Genomic DNA, 23,212 nt, shown 5'->3' with positions numbered 1-23,212 from the left:
TGCTAGCCAGCAGGCCCTGGCCCTCTGCACCCTCCTTCAGGATTCCTGGCTTGTCCTGAGGGACAGTCCAGGGTGGGTGACCAGTGGCTCTTCCTCTCCCCGCCTCTGTCCCTTCCCCCTGGAGCTGGAAAGGCATGGGGGTGGGGAGTGATCACAATGATCAGAGAACTTGGTGCCAACTGGGGTGATCAAATGTTCTCCCGAGTGCCCCCCAGAGAGCCCTCATGGCTAAGGGAGTTCCCCGAGAGCTGGAGAATGCAGGCTTTGTCCCCTCAAACAGCAGCTGGAGCCAAGAGCTCCAGTTGGAGAAGAGCTTGGAGTAAACTGAGCCTCGGGCTGGTTTCAGGCTAGGTGGTCAAATGACTTCTCAGACCCTCAGTTTTCACATCAGGGAAATGGGCCACAGTTCCTAGCTCCAGGGTGCCTGGTCCCCCAGGGCAGCCTCAGGACAGGCTTGGCGCCAGTGAGGTATTGCCCACCTCTTCCCCTCAACGTGCCCTTCTCCATCCATGGACCACAGCTTCCCTTCCTACCTCATCACCCACCATCCTCCCACACAGGCCCTTGCCTGGCGGAGCCTCTGGGTCCTGGCTCAAGAAATCTCCCTGAACCTGGAGTGCCCTCTTTAGGGCACATGTGTCAAGAGCCAGCTCCAATGCTGCTTGCAGGCCCCCAGCTCTCCCTCTCGGTAACCCCGAGGTCCTCTCTGTAGAGTCCCCATTGCCCCAGTCACTTCCTGCCTGCTTTCTAATCTCCCGCGATGAAGTCCTGCCTTCCCCTCTGTAAAGGGTGTAAACTCCAGGGACCAGCTGTCTCTTGCATCCCGGGATCACTAGCACCTGGTACTGTGCCTGGCACACAGTAGGCACTCATTAAATGCTGTGCTTAGAACTGAGGTGTACTTGGAAGCCTCACGTTCTTGGAGAACAGCCTCTGGGCCTGCCCCGTGGTCAGGAAGTGAGCCTCCTACCACAGAGGGGAGGCCGAGCGGGGGGCCTGTGGGGATGGCCAGGGCTGAGCCAGCACCTGAGCGCCCCGCCCACCAGCTGCTCTGCCAGACTGCATGCTCCGCCCCCTGCAAACGACCTTGAGGGCAGCAGCTTGGGTAAGTTCCCCTTCCGCTTCCTCCTGCCCCACCACTGCTGCTCCTTAGCAGGCGCCTTGCCAGCCTCCACACCCCTTGTGCCTGCAGAAACGCGCCTGGCCCTGAGCTGTCACCACCGACACTGTCCAGGCCCCGGACACGATGCAAGCCATCAAGTGTGTGGTGGTTGGAGATGGGTAGGTGCCTGGCTTGACTTCCTCACAGCCCCCAACTAGGATGCCGTGAGATCCTCCCGCCCTGGTGTCCCTGGGGAAGCCCCTGGCCCTGTAGAACTAGGTGTCCCTGGAAGGCAGCTTGGAGGGGTCGCTTCCTTCTTCTCCTAGGGCTCACAGCCAGCACCCTGGGGTGGGCTGAGGACAGCTTCACCCTCTTCGGCTCACCCCACCCCGGAAGCCATCTGGGTGGAGGGTGCAGGACTACGGCTGAGAGTGCCCGGGCCCCTCACCTGCACCCCCAAAGCTGGGGGCAGGTCTCCCACGGAGGTTAACCTCGGCCTTCAACTCTGTGGATGCACGCAGGAAGTGGGAAACCCGAAATTCAGCCTTTATCCCCAGGCTGACTTGGGCTCTCGTCACTGGTTTGGTGCTGCTGTGTGGCCTTGGGCAAGTCATAGCATCTCTCTGAACCTCAGCTTAGCCATCTGGGAGGAGGAGGCTTACGCCCTAGGGATGCTGTGGGGTCACCGGACGTAAGCTGAGTGGCTGTCTTGCTTGTAGTGTGTGCTCAATAGCTACCCCCTGCCGGTACCCCCACCGACTTTCTCTCCCTTCCCCTCAGCCTGCCGGGTTGGGGAGGATGTGTGGGGGATGTGGTCAAGGAGCAGAAGGGGCAAGGGGATGATGTTGAGAGACAGAGAGGGGAGGAAGGAGGAGGCCATAGGGTGGGAGGGTGATTGTGGGGTCTGCAGGGGAGGGGAGGCTGGGCTGACACCTTCTCAGTTGTCAGATCCCAGTGACCCCAGGCTGTCGTGTCTCCTGGGGACCTCGGTTTCCTCATCTGTAAAATGACGAGTCTAGGTCAGGTGCAGTGGCTCATGCCTATAGCCCTAGTGCTTTGAGAGGCCAAGTTGGGAGAGTTGCTTGAGGCCAGGAGCTTGAGACCAGCCTAAGCACCACAGTGAGAACCCATGTCTACAGAAACATTTTTTTTTTTTTGGGCCGGTCTCGCTCTGTCACTCAGGCTAGAGTATAGTGGTGCAATCTTGGCTCACTGCAACCTCCGCCTCCCAGTTTCAAGCGATTCTCCTGCCTCAGCCTCCTGAGTAGCTGGGATTACAGGTACATGCCACCACACCTCCCTAACTTTTATATTTTTAGTAGAGACAGGGTTTCACCATGTTGGTAAGAGGCTGGACTCGAACTCCTGACCTTGTGGTCCGCCTGCCTGGCCTCCCAAAGTGCTGGTATTACAGTCATGAGCCACCAAGCCTGGCCACAAAAACATTTTTAAAAGCCAGGAGTGGGGGCACACGCCTGTAGTCCCAGCTATCGGGAGGCTAAGGTGGGAGAATCGCCTGAGCCCAGGAGTTTGAGGCTGTAGTGAGCTATAATTGTGCCACTGGGTGACAGAGCAAGACGCTGTCTCTTAAAAACACAACATAAAAGGACAGGTCCCATTTGTCAATCTGTCGTGCCTGCCAGCAGCCATGTCTTAGGGTCCAACCCACAGCACCAGCTTGGGGCTTTCTGTAAGTCCATCCCAGCATGTTCTAGCTGGAAGGAGCCTCTTGTCCAGCCCTCCCATGCTACAGAGGAGCAGCCCAAGGCTATGAGAGACTCAGCTCTCCTGGCCTGGGTCCTGTGGCCCCGACTTTGGCTCTGACTCATCCAGGTGGGGGTGGGCCCGTTTGCCCACCAGCCTCAGCTGATTCTGATACATGGCCGCTTATCTGCCTGTGCCGGCCCGGCCGTGTTCACTTCTGCTTTGTATCTGATCTGAAGAGGGGCAGGCGGAAGTCAAGGGTTAACGTCCCAGTCATTCAAAGTTACCTCGGGACAGGCCCTGGGGAGGGAGTGGTAGAGAGGAGAGGATGAGCTGTCTCCTCTGAGCAGGAAGTGAAGAACCGAGCAGGGCAGGGGAAGGCCCAGGGCTGCCCCTTGGTCTCTGGGCTGAGCTACCTGCACCTGCTCCCAGTCTCGAACGCTGGGGGTGGAGGAGGCACGCGAATAATGGCGATCTCCAATTATCGATCCCTTCCTTCCTATGTACCAGCTCTGGGGTTAGCCCAGCCTTCTCTATTTATCCTCTCACCAAACCTAATAGGTCCATTTTGCAGGTGGGAAAATGAGTTCAGGGAAGCTATGCAATTTTCCCAAAGCCTCACAGGATTTGAGCCCAGCCCACTCTGACTCAAATCCTGGCCTGGTAATTGCTCTGCTCCATGGGGAGGTGAGAGGGAAGAGCCGGGTCAGGCCTTCCCTAGCAGCCAGCGGCTGCTGCCGTGCGTCAGGCCCTGTGCCAGGTGCTTCGATAGACATCGTTGGATTCATTCCTCAGCACGCTCCTACGGGGATGGGCTCGTCCTGATTTTCTAGATGGAGAAACTGAGGCAGAGGCAGGTTAAGTGACTTGTCCAGGGTCATGCCACTGGTAGGTGGTACGGCTGGGATTTGAAGCCCAGGTCAGGCGTCGGGGGCCCCACAGCATGGCCCGAGTTTGCAGGGCATCCCCTCTGTCTCACATCTCTGGTCCCTGGAGAAACCTGTGAGAAATGCAGATCCCCAGCTCTGTGAACACCCGTGGGTCAGAATCTCTGGGGCTGGACCCTGAAGTCTCCACTTTAACAAACACGCACAGGACCTGCAGGCTCTTGGGTGTGAGAACACAGACATGGGGCGTCTCAGATGGTGAGGCAGGGGCCCAGAGGACTAGGCTGGGTGGATGCTGAGGTCTTCGCAGAGGACGGGGCAGAAACCTCCCATGTCTCCGGCAGAGCCCATGACCGCCGCCCTCTTGCACTTCCTGTCTTTCAGGGCCGTGGGCAAGACCTGCCTTCTCATCAGCTACACCACCAACGCCTTCCCTGGAGAGTACATCCCCACCGTGTGAGTTCCTGGGGACACGCAGGTGCTGGGAGGAGGGGAGAGAATGTCACCAAGTCAACCCGCTTTCAGGCACTTCCTGTGGGCCAGACCCTGTGTGGACACCCGATGGGGTGTCAGAGCCACAGCCTTCAGCCAGGCAGAGCTGCCTGATGGTCCAGCCCAGAAGGCAGCACTGGTGCTAAGAAGTGCTGGGGGTGGGGTGGGGGGAAGGGGTGGAAAGGGAGGAAGGAAGGAGGCAGTGGCCTTTAGGCTGGGTCTCCAAGCAAAGCGATGTGGAGGAGATGGCTGGCTTGGGCAGGAGCAGGGGCTGGGAGAGGAGCCTCTGCGGAGGCTGGCTGGGCTGCGGGAGGAGGTGATCCAGACGGTCCGGCCGCACGGAGCAGGGAAACCTGGGGCCGTGGTGTGCTGAGGGGCGGAACAGAGCCATCTGCAGGCCTCAGAGGCCCTGCGCTCTGTTGCAGGACGTGGAGGCAGGGCTGTCATCGGACATGGCGGGAGTGTATTGGCGTCAGACTCAGGAGGGAAGGATGACTGGGGAGGCCAGCCCCTCTACGGCTAGCCCTCAGGGGCCCACATCACTCCTAGGACATTTCCTTGACTCCTAGCATGGCACTCAAGGCCCCTGATGGCCTTCACTCAACCTCTCGCCTGGCCTCATCACCCATTACTTGGTTTCAGGCCCTGCCTCCCCCGGACCCTACTGTTCACCACAAGTTCCCTGCACATTCCTACCCCAGGGCCTTTGCTCAAGCTGTTCCTCTCCCAATAGTGCTTTTTCTCCCCACATCCACCTGTCTAAAGCCTCCAGACCCAGCTCAGGTGCCCCCTCCTTCAGGAAGCCTTTCTGATCTACGGGGAAGGGGTCTCCCCTCCCCAGAGTCTTTCTCTGGTCTCTCCCACGAGTCCTCTCTCTCCCCAGAGTCCTCCTGGTCTCTGCTGGAGCCTGTGGAGGACAGGGAGCCACGGCCAGTCCTTTCTGGGTCTCCCCATTGTCTTAGCACAGAACCTTCTATGTGGTATCATACGCACATTGCCTTACACACAACACATGTGTTTTGAGTTGACCTGAATCGAACATCATGGAAGGGACCACAGGAAGATCAATCATAGCCACCACCTAGCAAAGGCCTGCTGCGTGCTGGGCCCTACACAAGATGTCACCCACATGTGATCTCATTGGATCCCCCTGGGAGATGGCCATTAGCATGTGCAGGACACCCAGGGGGAAGCTGAACCTCACGGCCACGAAGAGGCTTGCTTCCCAGCCTTACACGGTCCTGTCTGGCTTCAGAGCCTAGGTCCACGCAGAGCCTCGCTGGGGCCCTCATTTCTTGATCTTAATGAAACCCCCTTTTAGGAGCAGGGATCAGGCTCTCCTAGGAATAGGAGGCAGGCAGAAGGGAGAAGAGACCCTGGAGCTGAGATGCTTCCAGCCCACCCCAGAGGATCCCCCACTACCCAACCTCCACCCCAGACTCGAGTGGACTGAGTTCCCTCTGCCGATCTCTCTCCTCGTGACACTCTACTCAGGGGACTTAGACATCCTGGCCCAGGCTGGAGGAAGGCAGGCAGCCAGGAGAAGGCAGGGAAACTCGGGCAGAGAACTTAGAAAGCCGACTTGGCCCCAGCTCGGTCCTGATGCTGGTGAGCGGCCTTCTCTGCACCTGTCCTTACATACAAAATGGGAACGAGGATTCCTGCCCACTCACTGTCGACCATCAAACTTTATCAGGTGCGTCTCAGTGCCAAGAGAGTGCTGGCTGCAAACCTGAGCAGGGAGGCAGAATTAGGTGTGGCGGCTCCTGCTGAAGGCCATGGTCACCGGCAGGGTGTTGTCACCGCCTGTGTCCCCGGGTCTCTGGATGCTGGCTTGAGACCTCGTCCCGCCTTGGTGCATCCTGGCTGGGTTGGAGGACCCAGTTGCTGAAGGACCTTGGACCAATCACTTCCCCTCTCTGAGCCTCGATTTCCTTTTCTATAAGAGGTAGAGGCTTGGAAGTCCCAAGCTCCTTCCCCAGTCGCCTCCCTTGCGCATTGAGATGGATGGCTGAGGCTGCTGAGGTCAGGCTACGGCCAGGTGCCTCAGCAGCCTGGAGGCCCCTGGTCCCTGGTAGCTCCCAGTGGACTTTGTTGTCATCCTGCACAACCTCACAGAAGCTGGAGGTACGGACCCGGCCAGCTCTACCTTCCCAAGACTCTCTGAAGGGTTGGGTGAAGGTATCCCACTAGGGCCAGCTCCGTGCATGTGGCCATCTATCCAACTGCACAAGGCCCCATGCTTAGAAGGATCCTGCACCTTGTTTAATGCTCTGGTGTCTAAGAATCTTGAAATTCTTATTAATTTTTGAACATGGGACCTGCGCTTCCATTTTGCACTGGGTCTTGCAAGTTGTATGGTGAATCCTGCATCACAAGCTCCTAGGGCTCCTGGCACAAAGTTTCTCAGTCCCAGATGAGACCCCAGAGGGTTATCCTGCTACTGCCAATGCCCGTGCCTCCATGAAGGGCTGGTAACGTCGTCATGCTGGGCCCTTGACATTGGAGGGGGACGGGGGAGAGAGGGTAGGTTGGGAAAAACAGGCAGCCCCAGATCTCTGGCACCTGAGATGAAGATGGAGAGAGCTTCTGGGCCGGGGATGGTAGGTTTGCTGGGGGCTGGGAGGCCGGTGCTGCAGATACAAGATCAGAGAAGCCTGAGAGCTGGCTCCCCTGCTGCCAGCCAAGAGGGGTTCCCAGCAAGGGAGTGGATTTGAACCTTCGGAGCTGACACCTGCCTGAGGAGCCAATCAGCTGCTGGGACTCGCAGGGCTGCCCTGTGATTGGCTCTCGCCATCCCCGCCTGCTCTGTTGTATAGACCCTATACTGGAGCCGGCAGGGTGCTATGAGATCTTTGCATCAAATCCCCCATTTCGCAGATGGGAGCCTGAGCCTGCTCTGTGGATGGCCCCATACTAGGTGTTGGGGATACAGAAACATGGCAGGAAGACGGTGCCCTCGGGTGCCTGTGACATAGAGGGGCTCCCCCTTACACCTTATCTCCTTAGATCCTGCTCCAGTGGAAGCCCTGGTGAGCTTTAAAAACTGAAAGTTTGGGCGCTGTGGCTCATGACTGTAATCCCAGCACTTTGGGAGGCTGAGGCAGGCAGATCACGTGAGCCAAGGAGTTTGAGATCAGCCTGGGCAACATGGAGAAATCCCATCTCTACAAAATAAATACAAAAAGTAGCTGGGCATGGTGATGCATGCCTGTAGTCCCGGCTACTCGGGAGGCTCAGGTAGGAGGATCGCTTGAGCCTAGGAGGCTGAGGCTGCATTGAGCTATGATCATGCCACTGCACCCCAGCCTGGGCAACAGAGTGAGACCCTGTCTCAAAAACAACAACCACCAGAAACAAAAAACAACTGAAAGTGATCCTGGCCTAAATCCCTCCTGTGGCTCCCTTCACACTTAAAACCCATCTCGACGTTCAAACCATGAACGACAGCCCCTCTCCCCAGCCTCGTTTACCACACTCCCTTACCCACTTCACCCCAAGTACACAGACTGCCTTGGTGACCTCAGCCTTCCCCCAACCTCTTCACTCCCCTTCTGATACCCAGAACCCTCCTCACTTCCCGTCATTCAGTTCCTTGCCTAGATATCGCCTCCTGACCCCCTGTCTAGAGCAGCTCCCTGCCTCGACCCTGTCCTCTCCATCTCTCTGTCCCACCACCCTGCTAAACTGTCTTCATAGCCCCCCACACCCCGGCTTCATCTTACTGTAAGCTCCTTCACTGCCGCTCCTCCTTTGGGATGGAAGCTCCCTGAGGACAGGGCCCTCATCTGCCTTGCTCCTTGCCGCTGTGTCAGTTTCTAGAACAGAGCTGAGCGTGTCCCTGTTGCTCCATCATGAACGCCTCCCCTCCCCACAGGCAGGCAGGCAGGTGGGGGTCAGCTCTGCATGGAAGAACTCGTGTTGCTAATTGAGGTTGAATTGTTTGGCACTGAATTTTCACTTCCATTTGAAATCCTCTCTTGGGTGAACTGGCGCATCCAGCCTGGGATTCCGGTGAGCAGGATGACATCAGCCTCCCTAGCTGTGTGCGCCAGGCTCTAGCCTCTGCCTTAGCTCAGGCCCCTCTTCTATTGGGTATTCTGTTCCCTCCTGCTCCACCTCTCCCCACCCTGTGACACCTCCAGTGGCCTTCATCTTTCATCAATGACATGGTAAGGGCCTCCCCTCCCGGCTGACCTGCCAGTTTCCCCTCTGGCCCCTCCCTAAGACTTCTCCAAGAGGGACCTTTTCTTTTATTTTTTTTGAGACAGTCTCACTCTGTTGCCAGGCTGGAGTGCAGTGGCACGATCTTGGCTCCCTGCAACCTCTGCCTCCCTGGTTCAAGGAATTCTCCTACCTCAGCCTCCTGAGTAGCTGGGACTATAGGTGTGTGCCACCATGCCCAGCTATTTTTTGTATTTTTAACAGAGACAGGGTTTCCCCATGTTGGCCAGGATCGTCTCGATCTCTTGACCTCATGATCCGCCCTCCTCAGCCTCCCAAAGTGCTGGGATTACAGGCGTGAGCCACCGCACCCGGCAGGGACCTTTTCTAAATACAAATCTGATCTCATCACCTCTGCCTGGTTTGGCCCCGTGGGGGCTCCCCATTGACCTGAGAACAAAGATCTGACTGGTCCAGGCCCCTCTGACTTCAATCCTTCCTCACCCCAAGTCACCAGCCATGTGTGCCCTGTGGTCTCTGGGTTCCTCAAACGCACCATCCTTCCTCCCTGGGGGTGGGCTTCACTGGTCGTCAGGTGATCCCTGGGTGCTATACAACAGAGCAGGCGGGGACGGCGAGAGCCAATCACGGGACAGTCCTGAGAGTCCCGGCAACTGATTGGCTGCTCATGCAGGTGTCAGCTGCGAAGGTTCAGATCCACCCCTTTGCTGCTAACCTCTCATGGCTGGCAGCAGGGGAGCCAGCTCTCAGGCTTGTCTGATCTTGTATCTGCGGCACAGGCCTCCCCAAACCCCTTCCACCTGCCCCATTCCCCTCCTCCACTCTATTCCAGGCCCGGCCTCAGAGTTCTACAGGCTCTGGGTGAAAACACGGTATCCACTGTCTCCAACTCTTTTTTCAGCCATGAAATAGTGGCAATGCTTACCATGTGGGCTTTTTCTGAATTGGGTAACAGGATCTAGCCTTGCTCTGCCACCCACTGGCTGGGACATCTTGGGCAAGTCCCTTACTCTTTGTGAGCCTCCAGAAAATATGGTGAGAGTTGGCCATGGTGGTTGGTGTGTAAGATTCCTCTCTGGTCCTGGCTGCCTGTAGGTCTCTCTCTCTCTCTCTCTCTCTCTCTCTCTCTCTCTCTCTCTCTCTCTCTCTCTTTCTCTCTCTCTCAAGACAGAGTTTCACTCTTGTTGCCCAGGCTGGAGTGCAATGGTGCCATCCCTGCTCACTGCAACCTCCACCTCCCAGATTCAGGTGATTCTCCTGCCTCAGCTTCCCGAGTAGCTGGGATTACAGGCGTCCGCCACCACACCCAGCTAATTTTTGTGTTTTTAGTAGAGATGGGGTTTCACCCCGTTGGCCAGGTTGGTCTTGAACTCCTGACCTCAGGTGATCCACCCGCCTCGGCCTCCCAAAGTGCTGGGATTACAGGCATGAGCCACAGTGCCCAGCCCCCTGCGGGTCTCTTATGTAAAGGGGACCCTCGGAGGTGTCACACCATTGACATATCCCTGTAGTGTCCCTCTGCTCCTCTGGGGAGGGGCCCAGTGGCAGGGGCATTTGGGAGCATGGAAAATGAGACTGCTCAGCTTCTTATATCTCCCAATGGGGTGGCTTGAACATCCTCTGTTTTTTTGGATTCTCCTAATGACCCCAAGAAATAATTTTCCCCTCCACTTTAAAGAGATTGAGGTTCAGAGAAGTTAGGTTACTCACCCAGGGTCACACAGCTAGGATGTCCTGGCTTCACAGAGAACTCTGTCCCCCTCAACAAGAAAGGTCCTTGACCTCTTCAGGCCCACTTTCCTCATCTGTCTAATAGGAGTAACTTAAGATCCTTTTGTGTTAGATCGCATGAGCCTTCAAGACCTAACACACAAAGAACCTCAGCCCCCTGCCTGGCCTCAGAGGAGGTGGCTGGTGCTTCTCAGGGTCCCAGCTCTCCCCATCACCATGGCCCCAAGATCCCAGGGATGACCCAGAAGAGACAGGTGCCTTTGGTTTGAGGAATATCGGGGGGCTTCATGGCACTAGTATTTTAGCTGGATGTTAAGAGGAGAGAGTGTCCACGCATTTCCCAAAGGCGTGTTACTGGTCAAAACCAGAAAAACAACACAGGAGCTGCTTTTTCCATCATGCCCAGCTGTGTCTCCCTGGACAGCACCTTCTTCCTGAGATCCCACAGCAATGTGGGTGGTACCCAGAGTGGGCACAAGGCAGCATCTCCTGTGCACCGGATCCCAGGCTGGCCCCAGGGTGCAGTGACAAACAGGTCAGGTTTAGTGCCTGCTGCCTGGGATGCCGAGTTCCCCAAGGAGTGCTGGTTTAGGTGGGGTGGGGGCCCCGACATGGCTGCAGGTCAGGAAAGCCTTTTTGGAGGCGGTGACATTGAGCAGGGGCTGGAGGGATGAGTAAAAGCCTGGTGGTGGGAAGGAAGAAGAGGGAGAGAGGAAGGAAAGCGGGAAACCAGGGGCCACTGTTTGCAGGCACTTTCCAGACAGGGGGAAACAGAGCCGTCTGAGGAACTGAGAGGTGACCAGGAATCCTGTCCAGGGCCGGACAAGCACAGTATATTAAAAAGGCTGGGCTGCACACCGGCACCCGGTGAATGCAGGTGGAAGGGAATTAAACCAAAGTGAGCTGAAACCCTTCGGATGCCACCTCGTCCAGGAAGTCCTCAGAGAATACTACTCAGTGTTGGGCTGCAGAAGGACTGATTCTTCAGAGTAACAGGAGCAACAGTTTGGAGGGGTGGGCAGCCTGGAGGGTGTAGGGGCCAGAGGCCAGATTGGTGAGAACATTTGGACAGCTAAGGTGGGAAGGACATTCTGGGCAGGGGCTTTGTATGGACCAGCACAGGGAGGTGGGCAATGTGAGCCTTTCCTGGGAACAGCTTGGCTGGTGTGTGAAGGGAGGAGTAGGAAGCAGAAGCCCGAGGAGGAGCTGGAGGTCTCAGTGGACCAGGTCAGGAGATGAGACACAGGGCCTGTGTGGGTGACCACAGTGTGTAAGTGAGAGTGATTCCCTAGCTCTCGGGGCAGGCTGTTCGGGCATTCCTGGAGGCACAGCTGTGCCCTGGGGCAGTGAACGCTGCTTGTGATCACTGGTTTCTTACCTCGTTTGGTCACTCACTGGCTGTGTGGCCTTGGGCAAGTCACTGCATCTCTCTGAACCCAGTTTTCTCTTCCACAGCATTGGGGAGCCAGCACCTTCCTTGAGGGGACGTGTGTAGTGAGAACTGGCTTGCAAAACCTCCCCTGCTCCAAGCTTGGAGTCCTGGTCTGGCCCTCCCGGCAGCATTCTTTGGGCTTCCCCCTCTCTGATGTTTGTCAGGCCCCTCGCCCCGTGTCTGGCTTCCTGCCAGCTGTGAGGGCCATCAGGCTTGTGCTCCTCAGTGGCGCTAGCACTGGCTCTGCACCCGATGCATAGCAGGTGCTCAGCAAATGCATCTGGAGGCTTGTTCCGTGGCCCTGCAGGGCTCTCTGGGTCTGGCAGGAGATGTTGGGAGTCAAGGTCGGTGCCCCACGCTATCCCCTCGGCAGCACGTGTCGTCCAGGCTGGAGTGCAGTGGCGTGATCTCAGCTCACTGAAACCTCTGCCTCCTGGGTTCAAGCGATTCTCCTGCCTCAGCCTCCTGAGTAACTGGGGTTACAGGTGTGCACCACCATGCTTGGCTAACTTTTTGTATTTTTAGTAGAGATGGGGTTTCACTGTATTAGCCAGGATAGTCTTGATCTCCTGATCTTGTAATCTGCCCACCTCGGCCCCCCAAAGTGCTGGAATTACAGGCCCGATCCACCATGCCTGGCCCAGCACGCGTCTTTCCACCATGTGCCGTTGCCCTTCCCGTGGTCTGTGACTGACAGCTTTCACATGCACTCTGGGGTGGGCTAGAAGGCTCCAGAAGTAGCCCTCTTCCCCTGGGAGTTGGGAGATGAATGACAGCACCCCAGCTTCCTGCCGCCTCTGGGGATGCCCTGGGCACAGTCTGTACTGTCTCCTAGGCAGCCCCAGCAGGACTGAGCAGTGGCGGCCCACCGTCGTGACAGCTCAACCGCCCGCCCTGTGTCAGCTGCTGCCCCTCCCTTACTCCTTCCCAGTCTCCTTCTGCAGCATCCTGGGGCCACCTCCCAAATAAACACCTCGCACCACCTCCTTGTCTCAGAGTTTGCTTCTGGGGGGACCCAGACTGAGATGGGATGAACATTTATTCAACGAATATTGAGGCTGGGCGCTGAGGCTCACGCCTGTAATTCCCAGCACTTTGGGAGGCCGAGCTGGGCGGATCACCTGAGGTGAGGAGTTTGAGACCAGCCTGGCCAACATGGTGAAACCCCATCTCTACTAAAAATACAAAAATTAGCCAGGTGTGGTGGCGCATGCCTGTAATCCCAGCTACTCGGGAGACTGAGGCAGGGGAATTGCTTGAACCCAGGGGGTGGAGGTTGCAGTGAGCTGAGATCGCACCACTGCACTCCAGCCTTGGTGACAGAGCGAGACTCCATTTCAAAAAACAAAAACTGAAAAAGCAAAAAAGAAACATTGAGTGACAACCTCGCTGCGCAGCCTAGGAAGATAAAAATTAAGTTTATTCTCATCGAGACTTGGAGGAAAAGTTACATAGCCTTAAACATGGGTAGAAAAAGGATTAAGAGATAATCTTTTTCTCTTCTTGTTTACTTGCATTAGATTTTTAAAAAATATAATGAATCAGTAATGAAACAAACAAATAAAACCCAACTGCAAATGCTGTGTGACTTTGGGCCAGTATCAGGCTGTCTCTGGGTCTCAGCCTCCGAATGGAGTGACGCAGGGCTGGACCACGCTCCCCAGGTTCTGGGGTTTGAGATTGACCTTGCCTCTGCCTTGCCTGCTCCCCACAGGTTTGACAACTATTCAGCCAACGTGATGGTGGACAGCAAGCCCGTGAACCTGGGGCTGTGGGACACTGCCGGGCAGGAGGACTACGACCGCCTCCGGCCGCTTTCCTACCCACAGACGGTGTGCTGCTCCCACTCACCTTGCTGCCCTGACCTTTGCTGTCTCCGTTCCCTCCACCTGGGATGCCTTTCCAACCAGCTCAGCCTGGGAATCCCTTACTCTCCCCTGAAGGCCCAGCTCAAGGGGTCTGCCTGCCTTGCACATCCCAGGCAGAGCAGGGCCTCCTCTCACTCCCCCAGCCCTGCGTTGGTTCCCCGTCCTCACCGTGCCCATCTTCCCACCCCACTGCCTCCTGGGCTCCGGCACCCCCTGTTTCCGGTGGTGGACTCTGCACAGGTCCCCAGGAGGCAGCCCAGGATGGTCATCCCTGGGCATGCTGGGGGATGGGGAGAGGCGGAGGATGTCTGCAGGTGGCTCCCGGGTCCCCACTCTTCCTCCAGGGAGGGCAGGGAGGCGGCTGAGGCCGCTGATCAAGATGGCAGAGAATATGGATTGGAGTATGGATTCTGGAATGCCAGATCCTCCCCTCGCCAGGGTGCACCTTGGCAAACTCTTTAGCCTCTGGACGCCTCACCTTCTCTGTCTGAGGAATGGGGCTAGCAGCAATGCTTGCTGCAGTGACATGTGACAACGACCACTTCGCAGACGCCCTGGCCTTTAGTAAGCGTCCTAACAAACGGCAGCCTGCTGGTAGAGGCGAGAAGGGCATCTCTGCTCTGCCCAGATACTAAGTCCCCAGCATCCCTGAGCTCCTCCACCCTCAGGGAGCCCCAAGCTTGGTGGGACACCTCCGGGCCCTTCTCACTGGCGACCCTCGCCTGCTCTGTCCCCAGGACGTCTTCCTCATCTGCTTCTCCCTCGTCAGCCCCGCCTCCTATGAGAACGTCCGTGCCAAGGTGAGCTGGACAGAGTGGGCCTTGGGGGCGCTGGGGCAGGTGACCCTGAGGGACAGAGGGAGGAACTGGTAACTCTAGGCTGGTCCCGGGAGCAGTAGAGGCCACATACAGAGAGGGTTCCCAGTGCCAACCAGGGCTGGCAAGGGGACTGAGGGGGTGAGATTTGGAGGGTCTGGGGTGGGGCGGGTGCTGCGACAGTTAGCTTTCCTCCCACCTTCCGAGGCTGCGTCCTCCTCCTCCCCCTGCAACCTCATGTCCGCCTCCGATTGCCACATAACCTCATGCTTGCTTCTTATGTCTGCACAAAACCTCGCCGCCTCCTTTCCTACAGTCATGCACCCCTCCTTCCCACACAGCCTCGTGGCCTCCCCTCCCTGTGCCACCTCACGTCTCTCCTCCCCCTCATGCCCACCTCTGATCTTCTTGCAGCCTGGTGCCCCCTTCTCCCTACATCCTCTGCTCCCCAAACAACCTCGTGCCCCCTCTTGACCCATACAACCTTGTGTTCCCCGCCCCCACCTGTCCAGTGGTTCCCGGAAGTGCGGCACCACTGCCCCAGCACACCCATCATCCTGGTGGGCACCAAGCTGGACCTGCGGGATGACAAGGACACCATCGAGAAACTGAAAGAGAAGAAGCTGGCTCCCATCACCTACCCACAGGGCCTGGCACTGGCCAAGGAGATTGGTACGGGACTTGGGCTCAGAGAGGGGAGCTGGCTGCAGGGGAGCCCTGGCTTGGCCTTGTGGTGTGATTGTGAATACGAGCTGCAGGGCCAGGCTATGCTGTTCCAACTTACCTGTGCTGTGTATTTGCTGTGCGACCTCGGGCGAGTCACGTAGCCTCTCTGTGTCTATGTTTCCTTATCAGAAAAGCATGGGATAGTGATAGCTCCTGCCTCCTGGGGTGGTTGGGGGAATTAAATGAGTTAATACAGGTGGAGTTCCCACACCTGCATGTGGGAAGCACTCTGTTAGCTAGTAGTTGTCCCAGTAGTATTAGTAGTATCTATTAATAGATACTGAAAATAAGGAGGTGTGTTTTGAGCAGACAGAAGCAGAGACTGAGTGGCGTGCTGTGGTTGCTTGGAGGACAAGTGGCAAGTCAGATTTAGGTGTTCTGGGAAGGCTTCCTGGAGGACGTGGCCCCAAGTTAGAGCTGAAGGGTCACACATTCCCTTCCACCGCCTTCTCGCCTCCCTTTCCCCATCCCCTTGGCTTCTCGGCTCAGCTTCTCTTTGCCTACAAGTCACTGGGCTGGAGAAGTATGGTAACTTCTCAGTGTCGCCCAGCTGGTAGGTGGCCCAGTGATTTTTGAAGGAAGGATGGCAAATTGTTGGCTCACTGCTGGGGCAGGGTGGGGGGGGGGGGTGTTTCTTTGTAGTGGCTCAGGGCTGCCTGCACCAGGGAGGTGACGACCATGAGTCTGGCTTCCTGCATGGCACCCAGGACTGCTGGCTCTGTCCCTGTCCCTGGTAGGTCCCAATGTGCACGTAGCCCAGGGATCCCTGCCCAAGAGCCCAGGGCCACCAGCTGAGTTTGGTCACTGTGAACCGTGCCCTCTGCCTCACCACAGGGCTCTGCAGGCCCAGGGTTTGGCCCCTGAATTGAATCCGCTAGACCTCCCCCCTGCCCTGCTGCCCCAGCCCCGCCACTCCTCCCCCTGCCGGAACTGGGAGGGCCCTGGGGACTCACGTCTCTTCACAGGAAGGGAAACCACAGCCACCACCTCCCTCCTCCCCTGACTGGGTGGTGACACGGCCATCTTCCCCAGGGGCCTCAGACCATGGCTCACAGCCTGGGTCCCTTCCCCTGTCCTGGGGCCACAGCTCCCTGGGGCCTGCTGGTCTTTCCTTGTAAATATCAGGGATTCATCCCTGCCTTCTCTTTCTGACCAACAGCAGCCCCCTAATCCCCACCCCTGGACTCCTTCCGCTCAGGGCGCAGCTCTCTAGCCTGCGGTCTGTTGTCACTGACCCGTCCCTTGCAAAGTGCATGCTTTGGGATCGTGCGGAGGGCACTGGAGGCCTGGGTCCTGGTCTTGGCTGTGACACTGATTGGCTGTATGACCTTGGGTTAGTGGCTGCTCCTCTCTGGGCCTCAGTCTCCCTATCTGAATAAGCTGGCCTGGACAGTCCCCACAGGCCTTCTCTCCTCTAGGGTGGTGACTCAGGCCTCCTGGCTTGGCCTCTAGCCAGTCTCTCCTGGCTGACCCTGCAGGGAGCTGGGTACGGGTGGTGATTCTGACCACACCTCAGACCAGCTCAGGCCTGGGGGGCATCCTGGGGGGACTGGCAGGGCTAGTGAGGAAGGCAGCAGCTGCCTCTGCCCGCCGGGGCTCCCCAGCCCTGGGATGATGAGTTTTGGGGGCAGCCCTGAGCCCAGCTGATAATCACGGCTGATGTGGACCCAGCGCTTCCTGGGAGCCACTTCCCAGCAGCTACGATGAAGGACTCTCGTCACCTCCGCTTTACAGCGAGGAAACAGGCTCGGGAGGACAAATTGCTGGCTTAAGGCCATCCAGCCAGGACGTGGCCCAGCCCAGATTCCAGTGGGAGTGGACTGGCTACCCAAGCCACAGAGCTGAGGGCCATCTGTCCTCCCCCAGCCCCCTCGCCCTCCCCGCCCTCTCCGTGGCTCCCCTGCCCCTGCCTCAGCTTGATGAGCCATTGCTTGGCAAAAAGTCCTAGACAGACAGGAGACCGAGGCTCGGAGACGAGGAACCGAATAAATCCTAGAGAGGTCAGAGGCAGGACCAAAGTGAGCCCCGGCCCCTGGCTCAGGACCCTTGTCCTGGGTGGGTGGATGGCTGGGTGCCAGGGAAAAGGCAGCTGGTGGATGTGGGGGAAGTGGACGCAGATGTGGTCCCTCGTAGGGAGACAGTGGCCAAGTGCCCAGTGATGCCTCCTCAACAGAGGGGGCTGTGGTGACCAGACTCTTGGCTGAGCTCAGGGAACCCTGCTCGTGCCAGCCAAGCCCCATGCCAGCCACTGCCCATGATCCCTGGTGGGCGTACATGCCTCCAGGTAGAGGGGAAACCCCCAGCATGTGATTCAGACCAAGTGACATCCTCTCTGAGCCTCATGTCCCTGCCTCATCCTTCCTTTCTCCCCAGCACGGGGCCTCAGTGGGCTCCCCTGTTCCAGGGGCCGCCCCTCCCAAGACCCCGACTCCTCCTCCCAGCTCTGTGCCTTCGGGCCGTGGCTTCCCCTGTTTCCTGGTTTGTGAAGTGGGAAATCACAGTGTTTCTTCACAGTGTTGTTGGAAGTGCGCAGCTCAGTGCCTGGCACAGAGCAGGTGGTGACCAGTGTCCATCCCCTTCTTTCCTGCTGCAGAGAAGCAAGTGGGTTTCGGTGGAGGGCCCAGAGCGCCCTCTCCTCCCTTCGCCTTCCTCTTGGTTCTAAAATCAGTCCCCAGGCCAGCACGTGTCTCAGAAGAAGGGGTTTTGTGGTTTTTCATTTCAGGGAAACGGTGTGGCTTGAAATGGACATGGGAAGTCACACAGGCTCTTTGCAGAAGGTCATGGGACACTGTCCCTGGGAGTGGGGGGCTCAGCCTGCCTTTCTCCCTGTCTGTGCCCCGGGCTCTAGCCCTGAGGGATCTTCATGTGGGAGGAGGCTGGGCCTCCCATGGGAGGAAGGGGGAGCTCTCCAATTCCACTCCTCCCGGAAGGCCCCCAGCTGTGCCCAGGTAGAGGGAATATGCCCAGCGTGTGCCTTTGGGTGAGTCACATACTCTCCACCAGCCTCAGTTTCCTTGTCTGTAAGATGGGGATGGTGCTAAGGAAGGGGCAGATGATGTTGGGAAGTTCCTGGGGAGGGGCCACGAGGGCTTCAGGCCTCCTGGGGATCATTTGCAACCCTGGGAGAATCCTGGAGGGATGGACAAGGCAATTTTTCTTTTTTTCTCCTTTTTTTTTTTTTTTTTTGAGTTGGAGTCTCATTCTGTTGCCCAGGCTGGAGTACAGTGGCACGACCTCGGCTCATTGCAACCTCCGCCTCCAGGGTTCAAGTGATTCTCCTGCCTCAGCCTCCCGAGCAGCTGGGACTCTAGTAGTGTGCCACCACGCCCAGCTAATTTTTGTATTTTTGGTAGAAACTGGGTTTCACTATATTGGATGGGCTGGTCTCGAATTCCTGACCTTGGACAAGGCAATTTTTTAGAAGAAGGTGAGGCTTCCAGAGATTTGGTCACTGATGCTTGAGCCCTTTCCTTCCCAGAAAAGCATCAAAATTCCTGCCTTCTTTCCACGAATTAAGAGCTACGTGTCCAAGGAAGACACAGACCTGCCCTGTAGGTCTTAGTCTCTCAGTGAATTCAAGCTCGCTATTTCAGACATGAGGGAACTGAGGCACAGTGACGTTAAACTCCCTGCTCCAGGTGACACAGCCCCCAGGTGGCCGCACTGGGACTGGAACCTGGATAGTGGTCCCCACAGCCTGGTGTTCAGTTGTATGGCGTGGGAGGGGTGTTGGACCAGAGCCCCCACCTTTCCCTGACAGGCTTTGCTTTCCTGCTGTCCATCTCCCCAACCAGACTCGGTGAAATATCTGGAGTGCTCAGCCCTCACCCAGAGAGGCCTGAAAACCGTGTTCGATGAGGCCATCCGGGCCGTGCTGTGCCCTCAGCCCACGCGGCCGCAGAAGCGCCCCTGCAGCATCCTCTAGGGGTAAGAGTCCCCCCTCTAGGGCTCCGTGACGCCCAACTCCCATACACAGAAGGCCCTGGATGAGATGTGGCCTTTGGTTCACTGTGAATGGCATTTAGGTCAGGACAAAAAGAAGGTGGGTATGGAGGTAGCCTCAGTTTCCCCAGCCTACTTGTCATTTGCCTGGGCCAGTCCCACTCTCTGAAGCTCATCTCTCAGAGGCAAGGCCCAAGGTGCAAACAAATGCCTGGTAACCCCCCCGACCCACCGGACCAGGGAGTGGGGTGTCATGGAGCTTCCACTCTGCCCATTCCTGCAGGGGGTGATGGAAAAGAGGCTTTGGCCCCTGGCCCCAGGAGAACCCAGTTGAGCTAGGGAGACCTTGCACCCACAAACACGGGTGGAGGTGGGACAGACTGGGCTATGAGACCCAGAGGGCAGATGGCAGGGTGCGTATGAGTTGGAGGCAGCCCACAAGGCTTCCTGGAAGTGTGGGACGAGAACGACAGAGAGGCCTGGTGAGGTGGGGTTGCGGGGGCGGCAGCGTGGCCAGTCCTGGTGGGAGGCAAACCTTGAGCAAAGCCCCAGAGGTGGGAATGAGCTGTGAGCCAGGAAGCTGAGAGCTGTGGACTCTGCATGTCCCCAAATTCTCTTCCCCTGCTTACCTTCCTTTCAGGTTGCACCCCAGCCCTCCCAAACAGATGGGCCCGATCTTCCAGGATCCCCACCCAAAGCCTGACGGCACCGCGGCTGGCCATGCCATCCCCTCCCTCTGGCATTTCTTAGCGGATGGCTGCAGAGCTTTGTCAATGGTCTTTTCTGTACCGGAAGCCTCCTGAGGCCAGGAAGGTGCAAATTTGCAGGCGCTGCATCCCAAGCCCCTCATGCTCCTGCCTTCCTGAGGGCCAGAGGGGAGCCCCAGGACCCATTCAACCACCCCTGTGTTCCTGCCATCAGTGCCAGCTGCCGCCTGTGGAAGCATCCACCTGTTCACTCAGTCCCACCCCACGCCTGACTCCCCTCTGGAAACTGCAGGCCAGATGGTTGCCGCCACAACTGTGTTCCTTCAGGGACAGGGCTCTTACTCCCTCCTGAGGCAGCCTGCTCTAATACAGATAGTCCTGCTTGTCAGAGAGTTCTTCTACCCAGCAAAGATGAGTGTCTCAGAAGTGTGCTCCTCTGGCCTCAGTTCTCCTTTTTTGGGACAACATAAAACAAATCAAATTTTCTACATCTCTGGGGGTATCTGCTCAGCCAGTGGGAAGTCTGAGTTCAACATGGCCCCTGCCATCTCTTAAGACTTTCTGCTCCACTCACAGGATCCTGAGCTGCACTTAACCTGTGAGAGTCTTAAAACTTTTAAACCTTGCCAGTCAGGACTTTTGCTATTGCAAATAGAAAACCCAACTCAACCTGCTTCAGCAGAAAATAAATTTATTGATTTAAGTTTGGAGATATCATGATTTCAGGTGCAGCTTGATCAAGGGGTTCAAACGATGTCATCAAGGCTTGTTTAGCTCTGGGCTCTGCCTTCTACTGGCTGGTTCATTCTCAGGCAGGTGACTTAGGGCTTCATCCTTCCAAGTTCAAGTTCAGGGCTTCATGCTTCCAAGTTCAAGTTCAGCCAAAGAGAGCAAATGTCTATCCCAGGCAAAGTTTCTCTGTGATTGGACCAGCTTAGATCCTAGGCCCCCTTGCAACCAATCATATTTTTCAGAGCCGTGCTGTGCTGTGCTCTGATTGCCGAGGTCTGAACCATATGCCGTGCCAGAACAGAATCGCGGCAACCCCAGGGAGAGCATGTGTGCCAGGGAGGGAGGGTGGGTTCCAAAGTAGGCTGAGAGCCTGGCGGGAATTTGGGAATTTGAGCCTGGAACCCTCAACTTCCACTACTGGAGGTTTTGAGAAAGTGTTCATTTCAGCAGTGAAAAGAAACAGTGCTGGACCCGGCAGGTGCTAAGCAAAGGAGAGTTTCTTTAAAAGAGAGGCAGAGTTGTTGTGAGGATTTAAGAAGCTCAGACATGAGCTCCACAGGGCCTGACACAGTCAATCCCACCTCAGGGCTTGCTAAGTTCTGGGGAGGTGCCAGACCTCCCCCTCCTGCAGACAGTTACTCTCCTCTATCTCAACTTCTCACTCATTCATCAAACACACATTTATTGAGCACCTCTTCTGTGCCAGGCACTGTTCTAGGTGCAGGACATCCAGCAGTGCCCAAGAGTCCCTGCCCTCAGGAGGCAGACACTCTAGAGAGACTAAGATCTAAGAGTCCACCCCTGACAACCCAGAAGGCCCCAATTTCCAGCCCATGAAATGCTTGAGTTTCCACATTGTGCTTTCCCAGAGCTCCCAGCCAACCACTTTGTCCCCCTAAGTCCCTATGCTCTGAAGCAGAACCCCCCCAGCAGCTCACTCACTTCCTGGGAGCCCCCCTTAAGAGGGACTTGTTGCAGAGGGGAAACCTGTTTGCTTTAATTAGTTTCAGGTCAGATAAAGTCATGATGTTTTTAAAGTTACTTCTCTTCCGAAACAGAAAGGAAATACTAAAACCTGCCCATCCATGGCACAATATAGATGGAGATGACCAGGACGCCTTATCCTAGAACGTTTGGTGTCTAAAATCCCTGAGTCAGCCCCTGCAGTTGGCCAGAGTCTGAGGAAGCCTCTTTCTGCTCCCTCCTCTTCACAGAGCCTTGTGATAAACTCCAGAGTGTCTACAACAAACCATGGCCCTGGAGGCCTGGCCATCCTCTGCCTCCTGTTCTTACTGTACTCACGCCTCTACCATCAGACTGGACTCTCATTGCACTCACGCCTCTACCGTCAGACTAGACTCTCATTGCATTCATGCCTCTACCATCAGACTGGACTCTCATTTCTTCCACCCCATGTTCATACTTCTTTCTTTCCAGGGCTTTGTACCTACTGGTCCCCTTTTCTCGAACCCTTTCCTCCACTCCTGGAACCTCCCTGAAGGTCAAAGGTGGGCCGGGGTCTCCTTCCATGTGTGTTCAGCCCATTAGGCCCACCCCAGTAGAGACAATCTTTGCTTCTATATAATAATAATGTCAGTAAATAACTTCCTTTACTCATTGTCTTGTCTCCCACGCACATATTATCTCATTTAATCTTCTAATAACCTTCCAAGATAGGTACTCACAGCCATGGTCTGCAGAAGAGGAAATGAAGATGTGGGAGAGCACAGGCAGGACTTGGCTCAAATTGACAAGGGAGATGCTGTACCTTCCCACCCTCTACCTCTGTTGCTCCTCCTTGCTAACAGAATCCTAGTTTCATGCACAGCAGCAATGCACCTAACACCAACAAAATACTTGTTTTCCCAGCTGGTTTTGTCATTGGGGTTTTCAGGTCACATAGTTCTGGGCAAGAAGACACATGTGAAAGTCAGCTGGAGAGATGGCTTCTGTGAAAGTTGTTTTCTTCCATAAAAAAATGACAGGCCCAGCGGACACTGCCCCTTGTGCTGTCCCCTCTCTGGCCTGAATACTGATGGGATGTCTGGAGCTGCAGCAGCCCTCTTGTGAGCTTGAAGTCACAAACATAAAGATACAAGGCCACAGGCTGAGAGTGGATGAGCAGAAAGATAAAAGGAGCCTGGGTCTCTAGCAGCAGCAATTGGCAGCTGAGCTGATGCTAACAGCTGCCTTGTTATGGGAGAAAAGCAAATGAAACTACCTAATTGTTTATGTCATGGTTGGTCAGGCCTTTTGTTGCTGTAAGCTGACAGCATTTGTTACTGAAGCGGTGGGACTCCTAGCGCAGTGCTCTTTCCACTGTAGAACTGTTCCCAGCAGCCACTGCGCATGAGGAGAGCCGCTTGTTTCTGCTCTGCGAGTTGGCTGAGGACGGAGGCCCCTCATGTAGGAAAGAGAAAGCTTGTGGGGAGTCAGTGAGAACCTGTTTTGAAACAGGAAGACCTGCTGGTTGCGGGCAGGAGCTGACACCATGGTGTGCTCGCTCATTCAACAACAACCCCTCCCAAGTGCCCACCTAGTGCCAGGCCTGGGCTGGCAGCTGGCTCCATGCCTCACTCAGCCCCTTCTTGCAGGGAAATCATGGCCTGGTGGTTGAGGAAAGTGCCTGCCAGACGAGGCCTCTTCATCTGGTGCTCTGTATTCTAGGCACTGGCTGTTCCTTGTCCCTTCTTCCAGCAGAGGCCTGAGGTCCGCCAAACTCCTCCGATCCTTTCACCTTGGCATTCACTGGCCACCAAACCTGGACAATTCGACCCCCCAATAGTTGTTAAGTCCATCCCTTGTCGCCGTGGCTGCTCCCTAACCTAGACCTGCCATGCCTCCCCTGGACACTAGCCACGGCTTCCTCACTGGCCTCCGCCTCCCCTC

The 23,212-nt window shown here is 56.5% G+C and overlaps 1 protein-coding gene across 1 annotated transcript; it reads left to right on the top strand.

Moving 5' to 3' along the window:
* The first annotated feature begins 1,124 nt into the window (after positions 1-1,124).
* On the top strand, positions 1,125-20,294 carry RAC2 (Rac family small GTPase 2). Its single transcript, XM_012476385.2, has 7 exons — positions 1,125-1,281; positions 4,078-4,149; positions 13,248-13,365; positions 14,139-14,201; positions 14,729-14,888; positions 18,737-18,869; positions 19,525-20,294. Exons 1-6 carry the CDS (start codon positions 1,247-1,249, stop codon positions 18,865-18,867), a joined length of 579 nt encoding a protein of 192 aa, XP_012331808.1. The 5' UTR covers positions 1,125-1,246; the 3' UTR covers positions 18,868-18,869; positions 19,525-20,294.
* The last annotated feature ends 2,918 nt before the right edge of the window (positions 20,295-23,212 follow it).

Source organism: Aotus nancymaae, unplaced genomic scaffold (genome assembly GCF_030222135.1).
Source record: "Aotus nancymaae isolate 86718 unplaced genomic scaffold, 86718_ANA_hifiasm-v0.15.2.pri h1tg000076l, whole genome shotgun sequence".
Lineage (NCBI taxonomy): Eukaryota > Metazoa > Chordata > Mammalia > Primates > Aotidae > Aotus > Aotus nancymaae.
Note: the sequence above shows the minus strand (reverse complement) of the source record. Positions and strands in the feature narration are given on the sequence as shown.